This window comes from Strongylocentrotus purpuratus, unplaced genomic scaffold (assembly GCF_000002235.5).
Source record: "Strongylocentrotus purpuratus isolate Spur 01 unplaced genomic scaffold, Spur_5.0 spur5_scaffold_7, whole genome shotgun sequence".
In the NCBI taxonomy this organism is placed as follows: Eukaryota; Metazoa; Echinodermata; class Echinoidea; order Camarodonta; family Strongylocentrotidae; genus Strongylocentrotus; species Strongylocentrotus purpuratus.
Window position 1 is genome coordinate 21482768 of NW_022145613.1, and position 20030 is coordinate 21502797.

The 20030-nt window shown below is 36.6% G+C and overlaps 1 protein-coding gene across 3 annotated transcripts in view; it reads right to left on the reverse strand.

Annotated features, from left to right (window-relative positions):
- The window catches only part of LOC754278 (MAGUK p55 subfamily member 7), a 75263-nt gene that overhangs the window by 8939 nt on the left and 46294 nt on the right, over positions 1-20030 (reverse strand). Inside the window, exons 7-13 of one of the 3 annotated variants that reach the window (XM_030974848.1) lie at positions 15772-15846; positions 15212-15307; positions 6952-7148; positions 5004-5083; positions 3141-3224; positions 2767-2853; positions 1926-2006 (exon numbers count right to left, since the gene is read on the reverse strand). In XM_030974848.1, coding sequence (XP_030830708.1) covers positions 1926-2006; positions 2767-2853; positions 3141-3224; positions 5004-5083; positions 6952-7148; positions 15212-15307; positions 15772-15846 — 700 coding nt within the window. Of the gene's footprint in view, positions 1-1925; positions 2007-2766; positions 2854-3140; positions 3225-5003; positions 5084-6951; positions 7149-15211; positions 15311-15771; positions 15847-20030 lie in introns of all 3 variants that reach the window. The other 2 variants (XM_011666665.2, XM_030974849.1) reach the window with 2 other exon arrangements.

Sequence of the window (20030 nt, forward strand, 5' to 3'; positions counted from 1 at the left end):
ACAAAACATCCCGGACCATCCCGGATCACCCCAGACCATGGTCCGGGATGGTCCGGAGTGGTCCGTGCTCGTCCGTGCTGGTCCGGCTTTATATGGGACTGGGGCTTTACCGGTAATATAATCTTAGCAGCCAAATGAAATAATACTGATCTATTTCACTGTTTGGTATACTGAATGAGTTGTCCCTAAAATTGATACAATATACCGTAATTAACGGTGTAATAACCACACTTTTTTGCCGCCGAAAAAAATTCGAAGTCGGGGGTGCGTCTTATACACGGTACACCAAAAAGAAAAAGTTTCGATTTATGCCCCTCCACCTAGCACTATGCCTGGCAATGTCTCCCAGCTCAGTAATCGGTGTGTTGACTCACCACTCGGAAACTAAAACAACACTCAAATTTGTCTGTCATCTTGGTTTGAAAGTAATCTATCTGATAGATCTCAATATGTAGTTTATAATAATAATTCCTCCAATTTTTCTTCTATTACACGGCGTACCACAAGGTTCTATCCTAGGTCCTCTACTGTTTTTTAATTTACATTAATGATCTTACATATTCAGCTGCACCTCGCAGTTAAATTAAAGGCCTTTCCGCATGTTTTTTTTTAACACGGACCTGGCTTGCTGCCGACAGCTTCTGGGAATTTTTTTTTTTTTTTAGGGCGAAAAAGAGGGGTGCGGTTAATACACGAGGGCGGTTTATACACCGTTAATTACAGTATACCTAAATCATTTGGCTTCTTGATATATCATACTGAGCAAGTTTTCCTGATATTGGTACAAGACATACAGAGACTAACAATTCAAAATGGTTTATCTTTCCAGGCTCAACAATTTAGTTTAAAGAAATGTTTGAAATCATAAGCACTAATATCTACCTGTATCTGTTTCACGGTTCAATATAATGAGCAAGTTTTTCTCAGATTGCTACAAATACATCGGGATCTATTTAAGATAGAGCAAGATTAGAATATCACCTGTGTTAAGAGGTTCTGTTATCCTTCTCATTTTTAATGGCACTCTAAATAATCTGTGCCAATTTGTTACTGAATTAATTCTCAATCAGGCAGGTTTGAGTCAGAAAATAAATAAACTGAATTTAACTGCATGACTGCTCATGTTTCTTTAGTTTAGCTTTAGTTCATTGGGGGGAAATAACCACACCTACAATTCCCCCCCCCCCCCCCCCCATGCTACATCATGGTTTTGTTGAGAAATTGACGCCGAAGACCACCTCTTATTCCCAACTCTTTTTGGGCAGAAAAGTACCGGTAAAGAATAAGTTTCTTTCTTTATTTTTTATTGAGAGCATACATGCAAAATTAATTGCATGATTGGTAGTGGGTTTTTATTTTTGTCAAACAAGATAGAGGGGACACTTAAGATTAAAGAGGCAAATTAGGCAAGAGGCAAGTCGACCTTGACAGGACTGAGTGAAATGTGACAACTTAGGCAATCTTTGTCTTGTGTGTAAGTCATAGAAATGTGTTATATGTTCTACATTTACATGTATGCTGACATCATGCCTAGCATAACTGCCCTGTAACCCTCCTACACCTTTCCAAGCCATAACGCCAGCCATGATCACACGATCACAGCCTAAACAGCTTACGCAACAGCCCCATCATATGTCCAATTTCCAGAGCAAAGTACAATAAATGATCACATTTTTAACGGAAGATATTCCTTGTAAAAATCAGAAGAAAGCAAATATCAACTGTAGCTACTTTTATGGATACTAGTTTGTGCAAAAGCAATCTCTGGTGGCCACGGGTTATCGCATAGTTAACTTTACCATGGCCGGCTCTATACTTGGAATATACACCTAGCAGGTGAAGATGAACAAAGAAGATGTATTCAATGTTGGAGAAGACAAAACCTACTCTAATATGAGCAATAGAGGGGAAAATGTACAACTTACGGGGAATTGCACTGCTAAAAGTATCTGGGTCACAGGCAATGAGTCTTCGCTTTAACTCATTACGACCAACTCCAGGAGGACCTAAGCAGGAGAAAAAGAAATGAACATTAACAGACAACATAAAAAAAAGATGCATTATGCTTGAAGTAGTTTCTTGCTTTTTGCAACAGCTTTCGAAGGACACTTAACTGTACTATTTAAATGTTTTGATTGGCAACTGTGGTAGGGAACCTGAAAATTCTATCTCTACTTGATTTTAGGGTTATAAGTATTACAGTACAATGAAATTGTGACCATAATCCATGAATAAGGACACTATTAAAATCATTAATTGAAATTTTGATCTGTTTTTCCTTAAAAACTTCATACATGTAGATGTGTTTTAGGACATTCTATGCTAAATTAATAACTAAACTAAATTTCAACATAAAAATTAAAAAAATAGTAAATAATACCTTTAAATTTGAATTGATATACCATGTACATGTGTATTAAGACTGTTGAAATGGAGACCTTTAAATTCATTCAAAGCCCTTCAACTTATAATCTTTTAGAAATACTGATATACTAAAGCATGACTTCATTATCCCACTTTCAGCCAGTTAATCAAGGTTTCCGCTATGTTTTAACTAGTTTTGAAGCTTAAGCTTCATTGGCTAACATTGGGTAAATGTATTGATACGTGGTCTGTAACTTCTAATAAATTATACCTGAAAAAGGACTACAACTCAGATTTTTTTTGTGAAGAAAACCCAAGTGAATTAATTAGTATTTTGTTTAAATAATGTATGGATTAAAGATAAAAGGTCAGAAGATAAATATAAAGGTGCACTGGTCTTACCTATAATCACAATAGGTCTGGGTCTTGAAGGAGGCGGTTTGTATAATACTACCTCTTCATAGGTTAAAACTTCTTCATTGTCATAATCTGTTGCGGAAAAGAGGAGAGAATGATGAGCAACATAAAAATGGTGGAACAATCAATTTCTGGTCAAAATTACCTAATTTAATATTCTGATGTATCTCATACAAAAAAATTAAATGAATATTAAAAATGAGGAAACAGGAAGACAGGGTGAATGAATTGAGGCAAGATTGAGAATTAAAAGAAGAAAAAAGAAGAAGAAATGTATTACTAACAAGAAGAGAGAGGGATAGATTAAGAAAGGGGGCCCGAGACAAATGCAAATAAAAAGCAAGAAAGATAATCATTACCTTCATTCTGTTTTGCATGATACATGACTTTCTTGACCTTCCGTTTGTTTGTTCTGAAACTACTTCTGACATTGATTCTCACACCTTTAATCAAAACAGATACAATCAAAGCACATGTACACGTTTTGAACACAAAGTACATAAAATCATCAATCCCTTTGATAAATATATACAGTGCGTCCCTGAAAAAAACAAAACCAAGAATTATTGATGTTTTATCATAACTTCATCACAATTATAATTAATAAATGACACATACTTGTAAAGCTAAGATCCTCCTCTTCCAGTTTATGCAACTCATATGATGCATATTTCACGCATGAGTGATTAAACAAACTAGAAGAGAGGGTACCAAATTCACCTCAATCAGCCAGGAAAAATGAGCCAGGAATAACAAAGTTATATTTTAAAGTAATGCTTGCATTTCCATAGTTTGATTAAACAAATTTGTTTTCACTGGCTGCCTGCCGAAGCAACAAGCGGAGTTGGCAAAAGACTTAACTCCGTTTCGTTGACGATCAATCATGCACAAAGAAGACGAAAGACTTGATGCATTATATTTACAAATTCATAAATATTCAAAATATGTTAATGAAAAAAGAAAAAAGGGTGTTTGTTAAAGGATGTTATGTCATGACCAATACAAATCACATAATACAAAAAACATATATATATTTTGGGTGCATGTATGATTGCAAATTTGCTTGAGGGAAAATCAAAATTTCTGAATTTTTAAAAAGTACAGAGTAAATAGGAGGGGAGCTCGCAAGACACGTCACAATTGCCAATTAGTGTCAGACTGATCACAACTTCGAAAAGTCATGACTTTTTTTTATTTTTACTTGGAATTTGCTCAAACTTTCACTGAATTGTTCCTCTCATTTTTCTGCTTCTATTAAAACCAACATAATATCAGGGTGGACTTCCCCTTTAAAATGACTCGGTAACATTGTTGAAGGTTGATGAAAAAATTTCTCTAATTTTTGTATGAAATGTTACTTATTATATTCCTTTTACTGTATTAACCCTCGGACATGCAAAAAATCCTGAAAAAATTCTCAAACCATAAAGAAATTTATGGTTTTCTTTGAAGGGGTCACTGTGCGACACCCTCTAAGAGTAAATTCTCCCAACCGTTTTTCCATGAAAATAAGACATCAGACAGCCTTTTAAAAATATTTCAACACTTAAATGTCTGGAAGGGTTTATAATAAAAATAATAATAATAATAATAGCCTAATAGTCCACTCCAAATTTTATTAAACCGAAACAGAAATTCTTTTTGCCCAATTGATCGTGAGCCCGGCAGCCACTGAGCAGCGCCAATTCATTGCTTTGTGAAGATTTACATTCACCTAAAATGTAATTAAAGGGTAATAATATAGTTGGGAGAATCAAGGAATCGATTAGATCAGTTTTCCCCAATTATTATCATTAATAACGGTCTGTTTTCACTCAAACTTTCAGATTATCTTTAATTGTACATCTAGCATTGAAGTCACTACCTTAGCACCCTTTTCTCTCATCTGAACAATGCTACCAAGTCCCTTTAAAAGAAAGAAATTATTTGTGCTGATAAGCTACCATTTTTATTATAGTACACAATGTGATGATGGAAGAAAATGAATTGCTTTGCAAAGACAAGAAAATATCTGGACATATTCCCTGAACTGCATCAACCATTTCAGAACTACTTATAGTTAGCCTGTAAAGGTTCACAAAAGGATTGAAAGGAAGGAGGGGGTGGGGAATAGAGATATTTCAGCAAATCCACTTTTGTTCTGAAATCCCACGTTGATTGCCATGGAAAATCTTTTATCACAGATCCCCCCCTATTTTTCTTTTAAAGTCACAGATACTTACTACTCTTTTTGAATGATAAATCTAAAGATGAATTGCTGCCGAGACTCCCATTTATGATGGATCGCCGGTTAGACAACCTCCTGGAAATATACACAAAAGACTTCTGTAATTAACTTATTAATCAAAATATACTCTTAGGTATCTTAGGTATTCTTTGACAGAGCTGCAGCACAAAATCTACTTTATTGGACTTCACAAATTTCTTAAAATCAAAAGTGCACGGAATACTTCCTAAAGTTAAAAAAAAAATTCTTTACATGGAATACATTAGTAACACATTACCACTTACTGATCGATATAATGATTTGAGGGTCAGGTGAAGTATGTCTAATCAATAGCAAACAATAAACATACCATTGCGTGCACATGGAAGGCTCGATCATCAAAGAATTACAGTACTGGAATAACTCAACAACAACAAAAATGATTAAAAAAAAGAGGTATGCGGACCTTACACTCATGTTAGTCAGTGACAGGGGGTTGGGGGCAGCATCCCCCTACTCTCACCACTTATGGTGAGCGTAGCAGGCTTGGAATAAGGGACATAGCTCCCATCCCATTTGCAGCAGGAACATAGGGTTCATTGGAACAGTAGGGTAACGTAGGGGTGCTGCTACCAAGTCCCCTGCTGGGGGAGCTATCCCGGCCATTCAAACAAATTTAGGTCTTCTTCACGTAAAAATGGTTTGTACAATATTTAGCCCAAATCCATACCAACATTTTGGTATGAAATCATATCTAGACCTCATGATCAATCAGAATATAATATAAAAAATGAGGATAAACAGGGAATTGGAAGAGTTATCATTCACTCAAATGGAACATTTAAAAAAAAAAAAATGTTGACAGTTTTCAAGACTCTGTATGTGCACATTTTAAAGTTGCTGTTTGGATGGTGGACTTTGAAGGCTGCCCCTAAGCCCCCTTGAGGGGCATACACCCCCATTTGAACAACTTTAGATCTCCATTCCCTCAAGGTGATTCCCACAAATTTTGGTAAGAATCCAGCCGAAAAGAAGAAGAAAATGTGCAATTACTGCCACTGGGCATTGCCCCCAGGCCCAGCTTGGGGGTACATACCATATTTGAACAACTTAAGATCTCCCTTGCCTGAGAAGAAGTTGATATTGTAACAGGGGTGATAGTGAGCACTAAAAAAAAAATAGATTTTTTTGCTTTCCCCTCAACCATGCCCCCCTTGAGTAAAAAAAAATAATTAGGATACGTGGTGAAAAAATGGCATCTAAAAACATTCCCCCTTTCGAGTAAGAAAATTGGGAATAAATAGGGCAAAATAGGGAAGAATAGAGAAAATAAGAGGGAAATCGGGAAAATCAGGATAAAATAGGGAAGAAAAATAAAAAAATTGGTAAAAAAAAACAAAAAAACAAACAAAAAACAAACAATGTGATTTTTTTTTTTTTTTTTTTAAATCGGGAAGAAGAAAAAAAATTGGGAAAAATCAGGAAAAATAAAAAAAAATTGGGAAACCGATTTAAATCAGGTTTTTATCAGGCCCGTATTGTAAACAAATTACTGACTATGGATAACTAGTGACTGCAATAGCTCACTAACCTTTGGCTCATGTGAGCTAAAAGAAAGGCAACATATTTGTTGTCACAAAAATCTGACTTTTTAATATTTCAAACAAATAAATCATTGAAGGTTTATGTTATGCACTTTGTGATGAAAATAACCGTGACACACACAAAAATAAAAATGTAATAGAATAAACAACTGTATATAAACAAATGTCCATTTTTTCCCCCGTTTAAAATAACAAACAGCCAGAAAAATGATATATGGAGTCAATGATTTACAAACTTGAAGTGTAGTATATATAGTAAGACCAGGTTTTTCTACCACCTCTCCACGAAGAGTGAACTTTCTTTGTCTCCCTTGTGCAGTCTTAATATACCGGTAGAGGTCTGACTACTACTATCATTACCTTTCTTGAAGCTGTCTACCAGGGATAAGTCCAGCCCTTAATCCTTTCTCTCCCAGCTTCTTGGCTTGCCACCAATGAGGGTCACCTTGGTCCACTATCTGGAGGATGTCTCCTTTCCTGAATGATAAACTAGCATCAGGGCAGGGGTTCAGCTCATCCTTGTAGGGATCATAGTCAAAGTGGGCTCGCATCTTTATCTGATGAAAGAGAAGATGCAAGACTTCACTCTGCTGCTTTCAATATCATGACTCACTTCAGGCACAGATTCTACAATATATTTCTACTAGAAATCAAAAAACATCATTGGACTATATCATTTCGGCTAAGCTGCATTTAATTTATCATTTGGTTTCATAAAAGCAGATTTTTCAGTGGAGGACTTCTGAAAAGCTTCAAGGAAAGTCACTCAACTGTTTAAAGAGGAAGCAGAATCCATCCGATATGAAATTGGTTAGTACAATAGAAGCAGAAAAATGAGAGAAACACATAAGTAAAAGTCTGAGCAAACTCCAATAACAATTAAGGATTAAAAATAACTAAAAAAATTGGAAACTCTGGGATGAAAGTCTCTGCTCTACCGGTATTAACAAAAAAAAATCATATTTCTCTGATTTTCTGCTGTCCTTGAAAGAATTTGCTATCAAGGTTGGATTTTCCTTAAATTTGTGTGGGTGGAAGGAGTGAAATGCTGGTATAGTTGGGGTGTGTTCAAGTGATTTTTTGAAGCTAGAATCACAAAACACGGTTACTGTGGAAGATCGTTCAAGCGATTTTCCATCAACGCTGATTCTCGCTCATTTCAAGCTGAGCATTACACTGTGTGGTTTAACCCAGGAAGTATAGGTCATCTTCGGCGCGCGCTTTCTGAATTTGTTAACGGTCGCCTGTCGCCTTCTGTTTTGAGCATAGATCACAATAATATACAACTACGTTCACTATGCTATGATTGGAAATCAAAGACAAAGCTAAGTAATTGTTCACGTCATCCACTCGTTTTCTATTTATAATCATATTCCACCAGATTGACTCCTCCTTATTTTGTTTTCTGTCTGGAAATTCTTACTTTACTGTATATTTTTTTGCTACAATTATGGTGTTTGAAGATTGCCGAGTTTGTAATCTTATGCTGGTGTTGTCAACTGTTGCAGTGAATACCATACACCTCTTCTTGCGACTCCGGCTCTGCCCTTGAATACGAGAAGCACTCGCAGCTCATCATCAGCCCAATTTGTTCCTTTGCTGGCCATAACTCTTTCGGCCACTCCTTCAAACTCCTTTAAATTTAAACCCCAAAGATTTTTTGGAGCAGAAACAGTCCTAAAAATCGTAAAAAGTAGCTTGGCGCATGGACAAAACGTATGTCGTATATTTCTATCCGTATTTATTATAATATGATATAATGTTCCATTTTTATATAGCGCCCAAAACATTGATACAACCAGCGCTCAAAATACACGGGGGCGGTGGGCGATTCGCCCCCGTGAGCTCCATAATCGCCCCCGTCAAGTTGCTCACGGGGGCGCTTGCAAAATTAAAAATCGCCCCCGTGGAATTATAAAATTAAGATTATCTTTCCTGATATAACTTTAACACAATATTGAGTATTAATTTTCAAACCTTAAACCAATGAAATGGAACTTAGAGATGGCGCTTTCTCTACCATCTTTACCAGTATTCCCGATACAAACAACGGAAGCTCGCGGATCGACAATCGCGCAAGGACTGAAACATGGAGAAGTTTTTCGTTGTGAAAGTTTGAATCCTCTGAAATCTGGTGATTCTTAAAGACCAGCAAATAATGTAACCCGACCAGTAAATCAATATTGAGAAGAAGAAGGCATAAGATCTGGGCGGTTTAGGGGGTTTAACCCCCCCCCCCCCCTCCCCTCCCCCTTGGGCTGCCAAGGAAAAATTTGATGTGCACAGAAAAATGCTATCATGTGTCCAGACCTACACAGTATTAGTAGATGTCAGTAGATGCCAGGAAAACATCACTAACGGGGGTTCAAAAAAGCACCAAAAAATTGCCTCGCCGCTTTGCGGTTCGTGGACGATGATCCGCATGTTAGTAGATGCCAGGAAAACACCACTTACGGGGGTTCAAAATAGCAACAACAAATGGGGGCTCTTTTTTTTGGAAGAGCCTCTTTTTTTTGAAAGAGCCCCCGAGGGCAAAAAAATAATTTGAGCCCTGGATACAATGATGTGTCTTAGCGCTTTACAGATATATTTTTACCCCGGTCATCGGATTCAGGCTTACCTGCACACAATGTATGCACATTCTCCACTCCGCTTGAAAAATCGCTTGAACGCAACCGTGTTTTAAACTAGACATCTCTGAAACCGCGTTTCTACCTACACAGTATTAGTAGATGTCAGTAGATGCCAGGAAAACATCACTAACGGGGGTTCAAAAAAGCACCAAAAAAATTGCCTCGCCGCTTTGCGGTTCGTGGACGATGATCCGCATGTTAGTAGATGCCAGGAAAACACCACTTACGGGGGTTCAAAATAGCAAAACAGTGTCGCTTGAACAACAAACAAACCACATCGCTCCAGTAGTAAACTGTCTTAAAAATATGAGGTAGAATATGAATGGCATAAAGAAACATTGTAGAAAAAATATATACAACAAGTCAACGCAAAGCGTAGCATCCCCTCGCAGGGAACGGCCTATATACGTCAGAACAAGTTACCTCCATTGGACTATACTATTACACTACTAGGCAAGGAAGTTAACCACATTTTCACATATATAATTAGGTGTTTTTGCATATTTAATGAGCCATGACCTTTAACCTTTGACTTACATACTCAGAAATCAAACTTAGGCTGTACATGTATTTTGATACCATGTACCTTCATATCAAATTTCATTAAAATTTGTCAAACATTACTCAAGTTATCGAATGGAAACCAGATTCGCATATTTAATGATCTATGACCTTTGACCTACATACTCTGAAATTGAACTTCGGCTATGTTTTGATACCATGTACCTTCATATAAAATTTCATTAACTCATAGCCTGCCATAAGGCTGCATGCACGCTATCATTATAGTGCTTTGTACATGCGATAGAGCTATTGCTTGGGTGCCATGTGCGTGCAATGCAGCATTCATAATAGCAGTTATTGTTCATGCTCATTGGACTGTGCTGTGTATTTTGCACTTGCTATTCATAGAACCATCATGTTAATCAGATTATCTCCAAAACAACCTGGCACGGGAGGATTACCGGTAGCCCTGTGGCATGATAAGAGTTAAAATCCTTCAAACATTACTAAAGTTATCGATCGGAAACCAGATGTGTATTTTTTTGCATATTTAATGAGCTATGACCTTTGACCTACTTACTCCAAAATCAAACTTAGCCTGTTTTTTTATATCATGTACCTTCATATCAAATTTCATTAAAATCCGTCAAACAGGGCTCAAATTAATTTTTCGCCCACGGGGGCTCTTCAAAAAAAAAAGAGCCCCCGTGAGCTTTCTCACAGATATTGAATTGGTACCCATGAAACTCCTAAATTCCTTGGTAATAGTATATTTGCAAAACGTTTAGAGACATTTGTATTAAGCGCTATATACAAATTAAATATTATTATTATTATTATTATTATTATTATTATTATTTATTTAAGTCGGCATTTTCTCTCTCTGAAATTTACTTGTTACATTACTGTTATTGACTTTTATCCCCGTGATGACATTCTCTCCATTTCTTCCCGTTCTGCACAAAATGTCCTCCTCATCATTCGGAGCAACCTTACTTACATTCTTTCTTTACTTTTAGTCTTTACCATATCCTTCCAAAACACAGGGGCGGATTTAGCTTTTTGATAAGGGTGGGGGGGGGGGGGGGGGGTAACCAAAATACGATGTGGAGCACCGTCCACGAGCCGCAAAGCGGCGAGGCAATTTTTTTTTGGCGCTATTTTGAACCCACGTTAGTGATGTTTTCCTGGCATCTACTGATATCTACTAATACTGTGTAGGTCTGGACACATGATAGCATTTTTCTACGCACATCACATTTTAACTTGGCAGCCCAAGGGGGGAGGGGGGGGGGGGGGGGGTTAAACCCCCTAAATCACCTAGATCCACCCCTGCAACATCTTTGGTGATCTTCTTCTCAATATTGATTTACTGGTCGAGTTACATTATTTGCTGGTCTTTTAGAATAACCAGATTTCAGAGGATTCACACTTTTCACAACGAAAAACTTCTCCATGTTTGAGTCATTACGCGATCGTCTCCAGCTCCAGCAGATATTGGGCGTCAGCGTGCACACCGGTACTACCGGGGCAGTATAGTCACTGCTGACGGCTGCACTAGCTGCACTGCGAGCTTCTGTTGTTTGTATCGGTAATACAAGATGGGAGAGAAAGCGCCATCTAAGCTCCATTTCATTGGTTTAAGGTTTGAAAAATGATACTCAACATTGTGTTAAAGTTATATCAGAAAAGATAATCTTTATTTTATAATTCCACGGGGGCGATTTTTAATATTGCAATCGCCCCAGTGAGCAACCTGACGGAGGCGATTATGGAGCTCATCGCCCCCGTGTATTTTGAGCGCTGCCGTCAAACATAACTGAAGTTAGCGATCGGAAACCAAATTTATTACGGACGGACGGACGGCAGCGTTACTATATATCCCCTCCGACTTCGTCGACAAGGGGATAAAAAGAGCCATGCCCAACATTAGCCCCTAAACTTCTACATTTAGATGTAAGTTTTGATATTTGTGTGCCAATACAGAAATGTGAAGTGCTCTGGCATAGTTTTTAGAGCATATTCCCACCTCATGTCTGTATGGGAATTAACAATTACAATTTTGTCCTGGTTCTTTTGCTCCTGGCACCAAATAAGCCCAAAACGGAGAGAAAAACTAATCTGTAATCTCCTATAGTTTAAGATACTGTTTACATTATTACAAAAAAGAAGAATAAAAGGGAAAACAGAGGGAACCCTTTCCTTTTTTGGCACTGGGCAAACAATAAATTTCATACACAGTTTCATGAAAATACAGTACATGTATAATATACCGGTATGCAAGTGTCCATGTAGGGTATACATGTATATTAATAATTTTCACTTACCCAGCTAGGCAACAACAATTGCCCATAATAATAGAACAGTCTGAAATCCTTAATTTGTTTACCAATTGGGCAAGTGATATCAAACCTAATGATAATGCTTGGTAGGGGACAGCTTACATAGGTTAGTATTTTACTATTCTACTTTGTGAATGTGTGTGCATATGTTAGTCATGCATTCTTACCTTGACAAAACAAGACATACAGCATATGTTCTTCTATGCCCCCAATTTTGTTTTGTAAGGATGAATACCATCTAATGTTAATGACGATTCATGCCAAGTTTGGAAGATTTTGGTCAAACAGTATTGACCATGACTCATAAAGTGTTCAAGCAATTGACAACTGCACCTCAATATTATGCAGCATTGTTCTCAGCAGCATTCTCAAATCCATTCATTACACATATTTCAAACTAAGGCTGTGCACAACCAAATAATGAGGTACCCGAGTACACTCCCAGGCTTACAAGCGAATACTCGAACGCCATGTTTTTTTTTTGTTGTTTTTTTTGCCACCACCATACCACGGGAGCAGTATCCCAGGTCCGTCTCCGAAAACTCACACAGTTTTACTTCCATTTGCAGTTGAAGGCACCGATTTAATAATAATAATAACAGTAAACAATTCTGTTTTAACAACCAAAGATGGCAGAATGATTATTTTCCTTGGAGTTCAAACAGAAATCCGGACATTTGGTCCAAGTTTCTGAGTGGTGAGTTTGAAAGTGATTGAGCTGGGAAACATTTTTACCGACGGTACCATGCCAGCGCCCGGCGCTCTCCCTGACACGGGTAAGCGTCTGCCTGGACAGTGCCAGGTGACCGGGATTTTTTTTTTTTTTGCGGCCTAATATTCGAGTACAAGAAATCGCACTTGGGTAGTTGTCAACAGTGCGAGTACTCGTCGCAGCCCTATTTGAAACATGTATAGTTTCATGAATTTCAAAACGATAACCCCAAAACCTTTGACCTCTGACTTGTGATATAAAATCTATCCTAAACTTTCTTGGACATTTTTCAGGACAAACACTTGTAGTCAAGTTCTTTAGGCCCACATGGGAACACAGCTGACAAAAGCACCACACTTTCTACAGGTTCTAATCAGTGCCAGAGCTTTATTTATCTCCATACTACCCACTAATCTAAATCATCTCTTCATGGTTAATTATGCTAATTTATCCAAATTCATTGTATTTTGATGGTATCGCATTGGCATTCAAATTTTAGCTGTTCGTAATGCAAACAGTTTGTATGTATATTCTTCACCACAAATGCAAATTTATGCAAATTTTTGTAAATTTAGCTGTCACTAAGGCCTACATTGGTATTGATATTCTATCTCTCAAAAATAGAGTTTTTATTCGACTATGCTTTTGTCAACACAACTGATTGAATGGGAAGCCCGTCATGTGCACATTCTTAATCCTTTAAACATGACTACATTTACAAACGCTGTAAATTTTGAAAACAATATTGCCTCACAAAACAGCAGCAGAATCAAATTGTGTTATCCAAAATTGATGATCTTTGGGTGATTTCACCTGGTAAAGAATATTCTACCCCAGCTCTTCTCAACTGGTGGCAAATTTTGTGGCATCCCTTCTAAAATCTAGTCTTCTGATACATGTACATATGACTAACTGGGGGAAAAAAAGTGATTTATTCCAATTTGTAACAAAGGTCTCTAAACAAAATTTTGGGGACAGAACCGATAAAAACATTTCTTCCTTCTTTTTTTCCCCTGTTATATGTCATATGTACAGTATTTTTGAGAGATAAAATATCAATACCAATTTAAGCCTTAGTGACAGCTAAATTTGCATAATTAACCATGAAAATAATCTGATTTTGTGAGTTTGTGGAGAAGAATAAACATGTGTAACTCTATGCATTTCTTAAGAGCTAGAATTTGGTTGCCAATGCAATACAACCAAAATGCATACAATTTGCACAAATTAGCATAACTAACCATGAAGACGTAATTTAAATTGGTGGGTTCTGAGGAAAAAAAAATAAAGCTCTGGGCCTAATAGGTACCTGTAAAAGGTTTGCTGCTTTTGTCCACTGTGTCCCGAAACTAAACAGATATGGGCAAGAGGAACCTTACTGTCCTATAATTTTGTTGAAGAGACCCGACCATTGTGAAGAAACTTTTAAAACCTGAATCCATTGACCTAAATGACTTTAAGCATGTAGCCTTTGGTCTAAAATTTACCATCAATTAGCTTAAATTTGTAATCCCTGAAACTTGCCTTCATAATTAAAGGATTTACAAAAACTTGAAGAATGAGATCAAATATAGGGACACTGATTTTCCGCGATCACGGAAAATGGATGGAATTCACAAAAATGACCATTTGAAACGGAAAATGCAATTTCGAACGGAAAGTCGCGGAAAACCCCTTTCACCCCAAAACTTTTCATTTTCAAGAAGAAAATCGTAAAACTTACACTATTTTTGTGATTTGTTATGCAGTGAAAAAATATCGGGCTTAAAATCATGGTTAATATTCCGAATATTTAGCGATATTCGTCAGATTCTTTTTTTTCGCTGGACCAATAGAGATTGTGACACAAAACAGGGTAAAAATAGCAGCGAAATTGATCCTATTATGCCAGCTAGGTGCCTAGTATTACATAGACCCAATACTAGGCACACATACGCCAGCAGCGGGCGCTAAGTGCGGCAAGATTGTACACACACTGTTTTACAGTTCGAAAAAGGGGCTGGCATGTGCGCCTAAAATCGATCGATCGCTGACATGACAGCCAAGACTGAAATGTTTTCGTCGACGTCGGTACTACTGTATCTTTCCGTCAGGAATATGTTGTGTTCTGACACATTCCGCTAACTTTAGTCTTTTGTCTAAGTTCGAATTTGAAATTGGTAAATCTAAACATTTGATAATTTTTCGTATATTTTCACTAGTATTTTGCATCAAGTTGAATGTTTTTGAGTGGTTATCAGTGGCAAAACGGAATTCATGGAATTCCAGATTTTCTGAAACGGAAAAAAAATCAGTGTCCCTACACATACAAGAGTATCATGTTGTCCATGTGGGGGAGTGTAGTAGACTGAGGTTGTGATGTGCATCGATCTGTTTGTTCAGGGAACTACTTGTAGATAACCCCTTTTTGACTAGCATAAGCTACAAACCTTGCCAAAATCACCAGCCCCCGTGAAGTCTTCCATCGATATGCTGGGTGCAACAGAGGCTCCAAAGGGAGGCAGGGGTGTGGTAGTGGCTTGGCTCTGCTATGTCACATGCAAATGAGTGGAGGCAAAAGGAATGCAATCATACAATGTAAGTGAGCAGACTCAGCAGACACATGCAAGTAAAGTGAGCTTCGGGGGTTTGTGTTTCCTAATTTTAAAATCAAGAGAATTATAGAGGTGCCTAAGAAGTATTAAAGAACTAAAGGGGGTATATAAATTTTATTAAATAAACTTAGTTTGTCTACTCTAAAAAAAATCACAACACACTAATCATTCATATTTCCTAGGTTAAAGCTTCTATTAAACATTACCTTACTAACCCTGTGGCATATAAATTCTATTTGCCATGTTCGTGGTGATTTTGTAATTAGTGCTGTAACTTTCAACTGCTGTGATGGATCACAGATGTACTTGCTCCCCCCCTCAAAAAAAATAAAATAATATAACTATACTCTACATAGATGACAGTATGGCTGTTGAATGTGTACTGCCTGCCCTACCTGGCTATGTGGTATCTTCTTTGTATCAATATCAGCTGGTATTAACTTGAATGTGATGGAACCATCCAGGGAGGCCTGAAGAAAAAGAAAAAGAAAAGAAAAGAAAAAAGTCAATATGAAATTATATAATAGCAGACCAAGTGCACTTTTACCAGTGCCCATGTAAAGGATGTTGATATTAGAATACCGGTACATGTAATCACACATTATATTTTGTACCCAAAAGAGATTTACAGTTTCTAAAAACTAAGAATAAAAAGAAAATGTTTTAAATAAAAGCAAATAAAAAGACAAAAGTAGCATTTGCAAACTTAACAATCTCTAGACAGAGGGACTCAAATTATTGAAGAGAAGAAAAAAAGTAATGCTGATTTTTCACATATCATTCTTTTCTGTGCTGTAAAGCATATAGAGACATGCAATTATGCCTATGTGTCATGCGCTATACAAAAACATTTAATTGTTTTTTTTTTTTTTTTAAATTATCATTGTATAGCAAACTACTACGGTTTCAAATTATTCCAATCATCAATGTGAAAAAAAATAAAAAAAGTAGAAACAGATGATTGTAATATTTGCTGGTATTAGTATAATTTTTTCCAGCAAATCTATTATAGTTTTGTAAGTTTCTTCATTTTCAAATCCTATGAAAAGAGAATGCTAGAAACCATGATGATATTTCTAAATCAATTTTCAAACAAAATAAATAATTAAACAAATAATATTGGTGCCTCAAAACAAGCTTCCTACATCTGAAATAATGTCTAAACTCTAAATATAAAAGCATAACATCTGGCTGTAACACACACAAAATCTGATTTGATATCCGATTTTCAAAGTAAATGGGATTGTTTCTTCTATTAAACTTCAATATTGTAGTGCAAGCTGAGGGAAATTTGCTAATATGCCAGGAAGCATGGAGATGAGTGTTCAAGATGAAGAAGAAATACAAACAAGATGGGTAAGTCAAGTTTTATGAGGCTGAGAATAGCTGGGTAGGGCTGCCTAGGGTATTCCCCATGGCATTCTTTGTACCTCTATGACTGTAGACACCTCCTTTGCTTACTGTCTGACCCTAAGTGAGTGGAGGGCATAAACATGTACCAATATTTATGACACACTAGGCTATGTACATACTGCATAGTATACAGAGGTTCATGTAGAATGATAAAGTCTTACAAAGACAACCGCACTACACTGTGTCCAATCTTCTAAAAATTAAGGGACACAGAGCTCTGAATGACTACACACTCTAGTTGAACATAACAATTACCAAATAACCTGGTTTATTTCAAAGTCAGCTTGTATTTTCCTGTAGTTACCTTGACATTATAAATTTGAAAATTCACACAGACATGTATGGGGCTCATCTCAAAAGCTTGTATAATTAAGTTCTTGTGCTACTTCAGTATGAAATTGGGAAAGAAAGTTAAAAGCAAAAATAATAGTAACCCACACAAGAATATTACGTTCATTCTCAAAATCTTTGTGAATTCTCCAGATTTGAGTCACGATAAACTTACATGTGTGCTTCATCCAGGACACCAAAAATATTTGTTCTATTAATTTCAATAAACAAAATTATAAATGTACCCAAACATCATATACCATTAATTGTTTTGTTCAGATAATCTTAATAAAAGACAACTTCTGCCCTTTCAATAGCACTTGAAAGTGGGAGGGGGGGGGGGGGGGGGGGGGGGGGCTAATCAATACTCAAAAGAGAAATGAAAGTGAAATCCAGTCAATTTCCTAAGGCTTCCTGACTCCCAAAATTGAATTTCCACTGACATATTGTTGTGATTCTCTGTGGTTTCATTTCAGTACAGTCCACATTCATCAGGTGGAATACAACCCACTTGTTTTGTTTTGTTTTGTTTTGTCCTTAAGGTTCCCCAAGTTTACCAAACATCTCACATCACGTCACCCCCTAAAAAAGAAATGATGAAAATTTGAGTCAGCTGAGGACACCCAGGAAAAGGTCTCCATTTGGAAGAAGGGGCACAACCAGTTTCAGTTCTTAATGTGTAGTCAGGTTAATTTATGGAAAAAAATACCCAAATCCCCCCAAATTGCCACAAAAAGTAATAATACCTCAAAGCTCTTTAGTATGATACTAAACTTGCCATGATAGCACAAATCTTTTCTGGAGTTATAACAAATCTTATGATATATAGAAAGTGAACATTTTCTGTAGAATTGCATTGATGCAATATTTTAGGAATGGCCGAGTCAGAAAGAAATCATGATTTAATGGGGGAAAACAGATTTTTGAATAAAATCTATATCTAATTTTAAAAAATCTAAACCTTTTCCTAATTTAAAGATAAAGGTGAGTTCTGGTAATGCGATTGCATTGTGAAAGAAAAGGTGTGGAATGGATCAGAAAAAGTTGATCATGTAGCAAGTAAGTATTGGTGTGCACTGCAAGGTTCTAGAGTCATCAAAATCATAATAAATTTGGCCAAGTCTTGGTAAAGTAACAAGCACTGTACACAGAAAGATGTATATGGGACTACACAAATGGTGTCGGGGCTAGTACTCCTTATTTTCCTATCTTTCTATGCTCATTACTCAGCCAGTACACAATTTCTTCCAAAATTGTTTGGCAAATGACATTTATTTGTAATCTTGAACATTCAGTGTAAGTTTCGTTTGATTCTGTGAGAATTCATTTTTTTCTTTTTACCAGAACTAAAGTCTATGGTAAAGTTGTGCAATTTAAATTTGTTCTCGTAGTTGAGGTCATGAGGATATGTTGCATAAAGTAGTCAACGAAAAGGAAAGCTGCCAAAGTTGGTGTAAATGAAATACCACGAGCTTCAAAATTGTCATTATGTATTTTAAACCATCTATCTGACAAATGACTACCGGTACTTATAACCATTCAATAGTTCTACAGTAATACAAGAAATGGAACTGACAGATGTTACGTAACCGATGTACATGTAAGGATGACAGATAGATAACCTGAAAACATAATGTATTTGGCACTACAGTAAATTATTATACATCTTATGAAAGAGTGTTTTATCCCAAATCATTTAGTATCATTTTTGTGTGGTATGTGTTCACGCTCGGATGAACAGGAGGCATTGTTTGCGAGAGTGCAAAAATCGACTTGCGCCAAAGTTGCTTTAATATATGATGTTAGAATAAAACAATTGGGATTTGGGTATCAATTTGGTCGTTGCAGATCCAAATGAAATCCCTAACAAAATTAATCATGCCACACATATCAAATATTGAATATCAAATATCAACGAACATTTGTGCGTGTGTGTGTGTGTGTGACTTTGCTTCTGCAAAAAGCATATGCAATGCATCTTATTTGTGATATATTCTCTCACTTAAATCCCAACATTTCACATACTGTAGGCATCACTTTGGCACAAGTCGATTTTTGCACTCTCGCAAACAATGCCTCCTGTTCATCCAAGCGTGAACACATACCACACAAAAATGATACCAAATGATTTGGGATAAAACGCTCTTTCATAAGATGTATAATAATAATAATTACTGTTCATAGATGATTTATAAAATAATTAGCAATTTTCTGGGTGTAATTTTTTGTTTGACTCACACGGTATAGTGTTGGAAACATAAAGACAAACTTTTCAATGCAATGTCAACATAAATTTATTTTTCCACAGAAGAAAAATTCTTCGCTACTTAGATCAACTTCAACCAAAATGGGAGGAGGGGGGGGGGGGGGGTGGAGCCAAAATACAAAATGGAAAACTTTGAATAAAAGAACAAGTGCGATGGCAGGGAGATGGGTGGGGGCACACACGCAGTCTGTGATCATTATATATATCTGATAAATAAATAGGAGATAAAGTATGTCACTGAACAGCCAAAGGTGATTCAATCTCAACCTATAATTTCAGTTAATTACTAGTCTCCTAAACCCCAGGGGGAATGATGTTCGTTTCCACTTTGAATAATAGACACTCATTAGGTTACCTTCGTCTGCAGATAATTTGATTCTTTGATCAGAGAGGAGGGGTGCCCCTCAACCCCTGCTATCTCAGGTGACAAGCCAACAGTTGAGCCATCTTGCAATCTAATTGACAGGTTGTCATTTTATAAAGTCATAAAACACCAATTACCTTCCTGATATGACCGTTCTCAAATTTTTCTAAACTGTTTTTTTTTAACCTCATCTTCTTCTAGTCATTTTTTCACGGTTTTCTTGTCGTTTTTTTCTTTTTCTTCTCATTTAAATCTGTCTCTTTCTTCTCATTAATAAGACA